This window comes from Tachypleus tridentatus, chromosome 3 (genome assembly GCF_004210375.1).
Source record: "Tachypleus tridentatus isolate NWPU-2018 chromosome 3, ASM421037v1, whole genome shotgun sequence".
Classification (NCBI taxonomy): domain Eukaryota; kingdom Metazoa; phylum Arthropoda; class Merostomata; order Xiphosura; family Limulidae; genus Tachypleus; species Tachypleus tridentatus.
Window position 1 is genome coordinate 9,060,299 of NC_134827.1, and position 3,686 is coordinate 9,063,984.

General features: G+C 30.9%; 1 protein-coding gene across 2 annotated transcripts; it reads right to left on the bottom strand.

Annotated features, from left to right (window-relative positions):
• Window positions 1-670: 670 nt before the first annotated feature.
• Window positions 671-3,255, bottom strand: LOC143246309 (DNA damage-inducible transcript 4-like protein). 2 transcript variants are annotated; one of them, XM_076492805.1, is made up of 2 exons: window positions 2,799-3,255; window positions 671-1,741 (listed from the first exon to the last, which is right to left on the bottom strand). In XM_076492805.1, the coding sequence occupies exons 1-2, from the start codon at window positions 2,884-2,886 to the stop codon at window positions 1,284-1,286; spliced, it is 546 nt and encodes a 181-aa protein (XP_076348920.1). In that variant the 5' UTR covers window positions 2,887-3,255; the 3' UTR covers window positions 671-1,283. The 2 variants fall into 2 exon arrangements, with proteins under 2 accessions (XP_076348920.1, XP_076348921.1); XM_076492806.1 differs by having other exon boundaries at window positions 671-1,720; window positions 2,799-3,251.
• Window positions 3,256-3,686: the final 431 nt, after the last annotated feature.

A 3,686-nucleotide genomic window follows, 5' to 3' on the forward strand; every position in this document is an offset into this window, starting at 1 on the left:
CTGCAACAAAATACTGTAACCACGTTGTCACGCAACAACAAAGAAAAAAAACAAAAATTGTATACGTCACCAAAATGATTTATTTATTTATAGGTGTTTCAATAAGCGACCATTTTCTGGTGTACGTGTAGACAGAACGACTCAGTGAACACGAAATAAATAAATAGAACTGGATAGTAAGCAAAAAATTATGGTTCGCTGGCAATTCTATTTTTGTGCATGAGAGGTTAGGAAAAAAAGTTTTAAAAATACACAAAGTATTATAGTTTTATATCATATGAAGAACCGGAATATGTATAAAAGCTGCAATGATATTCAGATTATTTATATCTGCAAACTATCGGGTTTAACGGGTTATGTTGAAATAAACAAAAAAAAAGTGAAAGGTTTCCATTGGTAAATTGGACATGTTTTAACCAGGTAAAAATGCTGTGTGAAAAAATATCATAACTTATAATGACCAGGTAGATGTCAGCGATAATTTTCCAATTTTATTATTAATAAAAACTGTTTTAAGACGTCCAGCCTTAGCGTCAATGTATGAAATTACATTACAGACTTCATTAATTTTTTTACTTTTATTTCGATAAGGCCTCAGCCACAACGAGAGATATAAGGTATTAGTTCAAAACTCAGATATATATAATTGTGAAGAAAAAACAACATATTATTGCATTGTCGTAAAACAGGCTATTAAAACTTTATTTTCAACAACGACAAAAGAAGTAAAAGCATACACGGATATATATATATATACTTGCTAATTTCTGTAATATAAAAACTGATTTTGTCAAAAACTTGAATGATATAATTCGAGTATTATCATTTATACAGTCTCTTCCGTTTATAAACACATTAAAATTATTTTTTCATTATGAAAATTTAGGTTTTATGTAAAGGTGACTAGCTGCCCTCGTAATATTTAAAACACATTTTAAAGATTGAAAAATTACATATTAATAATAACATTTCAGCAAGTTCAAGTTTTGAACTTATAATATATATTAAAAAAAAATACAGGTTACAGAAAAAATAAAGTACTACAATACACTTTAAGTAAAATACAATGTACATATATATATATGTATATTTCATATGAAACATAACTTATCGCTCACTTACTTTTCCCATTTAATACAGTAATAAAATATTCGTTAGCTTGAACATTAAGTGTAAAACACATGCTTTAAAACCGTTCAAAAGGGATGAAATATAACTGTGAATGAATAGCGACTACGATAAAATTATACGTGGTTATTTGTACTGTTCAAACATAACTAGTTCTAACTTGAGGAACGATAAAGCTTTTTCTTATTTAAAGCATATTCTTCACTAATTACAACAGCCGGCTTGCAACCTAACCGGGCCAGCAAAAGTTGTTTAATTCTAAACCAGCTACTACAGTCTGCTTTAAGCGTGAGAAAAATCTCAAAGGTGGCAACAGCATCTGATGCACATTTTATTTTCCCAATTCGACGACTCAGTTTCTTCTCTTCCAAGTCGATGTAGAGAACACATCCACGCAACCCACAAGGTTCACGTTCTGACATCCGTACGATATTTTCAGCTATTCTGTGAGTAAGGTTAGATGGTATGAGCACTTCGGCACAGTGAAGTTCTAGCTTAGCTTGCCGGAGGCAGTTTTCCAACTTCCCCACCAACAACTTACAACTGGTCACTTCACACTCATCCTCGGTAGCAGTATACGGCAGAAGAACATCTGCAGTGAATAAAAATATTTCTAAAAAAATATACCTGTAAAATTAGTGCCACAATACACATTACTGTTTATAACATGTTAATGTAATTATCTATATTGTACAGGATGTCCCAAATTAATCTAACAAAAAGAAAGTTCAATATTTGAGATTACAAAATATCTTTGAAGGCTTTTAAATTTTATTCGAGTTAACGATTATTTTCATTAATTACATTATTTATCATTATTATTTATAAATGTGTTTTATTTCAGAATTCGGAATTGACTGTTTTTGAGTAAAATCATGACTCTTGAAGGCTTATCCTGATTCAACCCCTTTGTACTTTTATCTTTGAGGATTTTTCAAAAACAAAATCTACCGTAACAGGCCAAGAGATTTGGGAAAACTGAAACTCCATATCCGTGATGTTGTCTTATCCATCTATAGAGCTGTGTTGGAAAGTGTGTTCTTAGTATTTAAATACAGGATTACTGATTATAGTTAATGATGGAAAATATATAGAAGTTTATTAAGTAGATTACATAAAACTTACAAGCCTTTAAAAGGTATTTTGTTTCGAGTTTCATTATGATCTCAAATATTACAAATGTTATTCAACCTCCTTTTTTATTTGTATGAATCTTAAGACATCCTGTATTATGATCATGTTAAATAATATTTTGACACTTTATTAGCTGAGTGAGAATCTCTTGTGTTAAAATATTCAATGTTTTCATCCATAAAAACAAATAAATAGTCATTTCGTTTGTAAACTTATTATTATTGTGTTATGGCTATGATTTTTAATCGCATTATTAACATTTAGGAAAAATACTTCTACCACCTTAACATCGTCTACACTTTATAATATACGTCTATATAAATATATGTTTATTATTAACAGTAACTAGGCATAGAAATTAGGTATGTATTAGCTTACGTATAAGTTTACCATAAATAACATTAGCAAAAGCAATCTTTACCACACGCTTCAAATGTTCAACGTAAATCAACTTTTAGACTTCAGAAAACTTTCCATGAGCGAATTTTCATTTCGTTGAAATATTCTTACTAGCTATACAGAAAAAACCTACTCACCTTTGTTGTCCGACCAGTAAACGTTGGTATTCTCTCCGAAAGCTGTAGATGAAAACGCTAGGCTATTTTGAACATTGTGAATTTTCATCTTCTTGTTTACGTTTAATGTAGATAATCACAATTTTAGTTTATTTTCAAATTATTAGTAAAAATGGATACCACCTAACTTGTATTTCTAGTCTTGTATACTTTTGACTTAGGCTAAGTTGTGACTCACAGTATACTTTTCCGATATGTTCAACCTTGATACATAAAATGTTTAATATTTTGAACCGAAAAATGAATATGATGCACGCCTTCCACGAGATCTCACTGTATTTTAATAAAAAAAATGTATCTGTCAAAAACTTATGAGAAAAAAAAATCTAAAGTATTATACTATAACCCAACTTTTATGGCTATCTCTACCGATATTAGCAGCAGGCTACTACTATACACGCTAACTGGAAAACCAGCTGATTTTTATTAAGTTGGCAGCCATTAGGTTCATCTTAACCAATCACCATCTAATTCCTGCAGAAAGGGACCAATCCGTTTAAAGCCGAGCGCCTAGCAACTGAAACGCTAACAGACGCCAAGCCAGTACACGTGTGTAATACAGATCGGTGGTATTCAGTGCATGTAACACGGCCGGTTAGATGCAACGACACGGCTGCCGCTTACGAGTAAGGGTGACAATGGATGACGTTAACGAGTTTCTATTCATTTTTGACGTATTTGATGGAAATTTAGCTTCATCAACTACCACTATTAAAAACAACTCATTCGTAAATTTTACAGTAATACCAAATTTATTGCAAATAAAGCGTTTAGCAACTGCACACACTTTAATGTATTATACAGACAGCTGGTTCTGTACTTTATTTTAATTAAAGTTTTAATACCCAT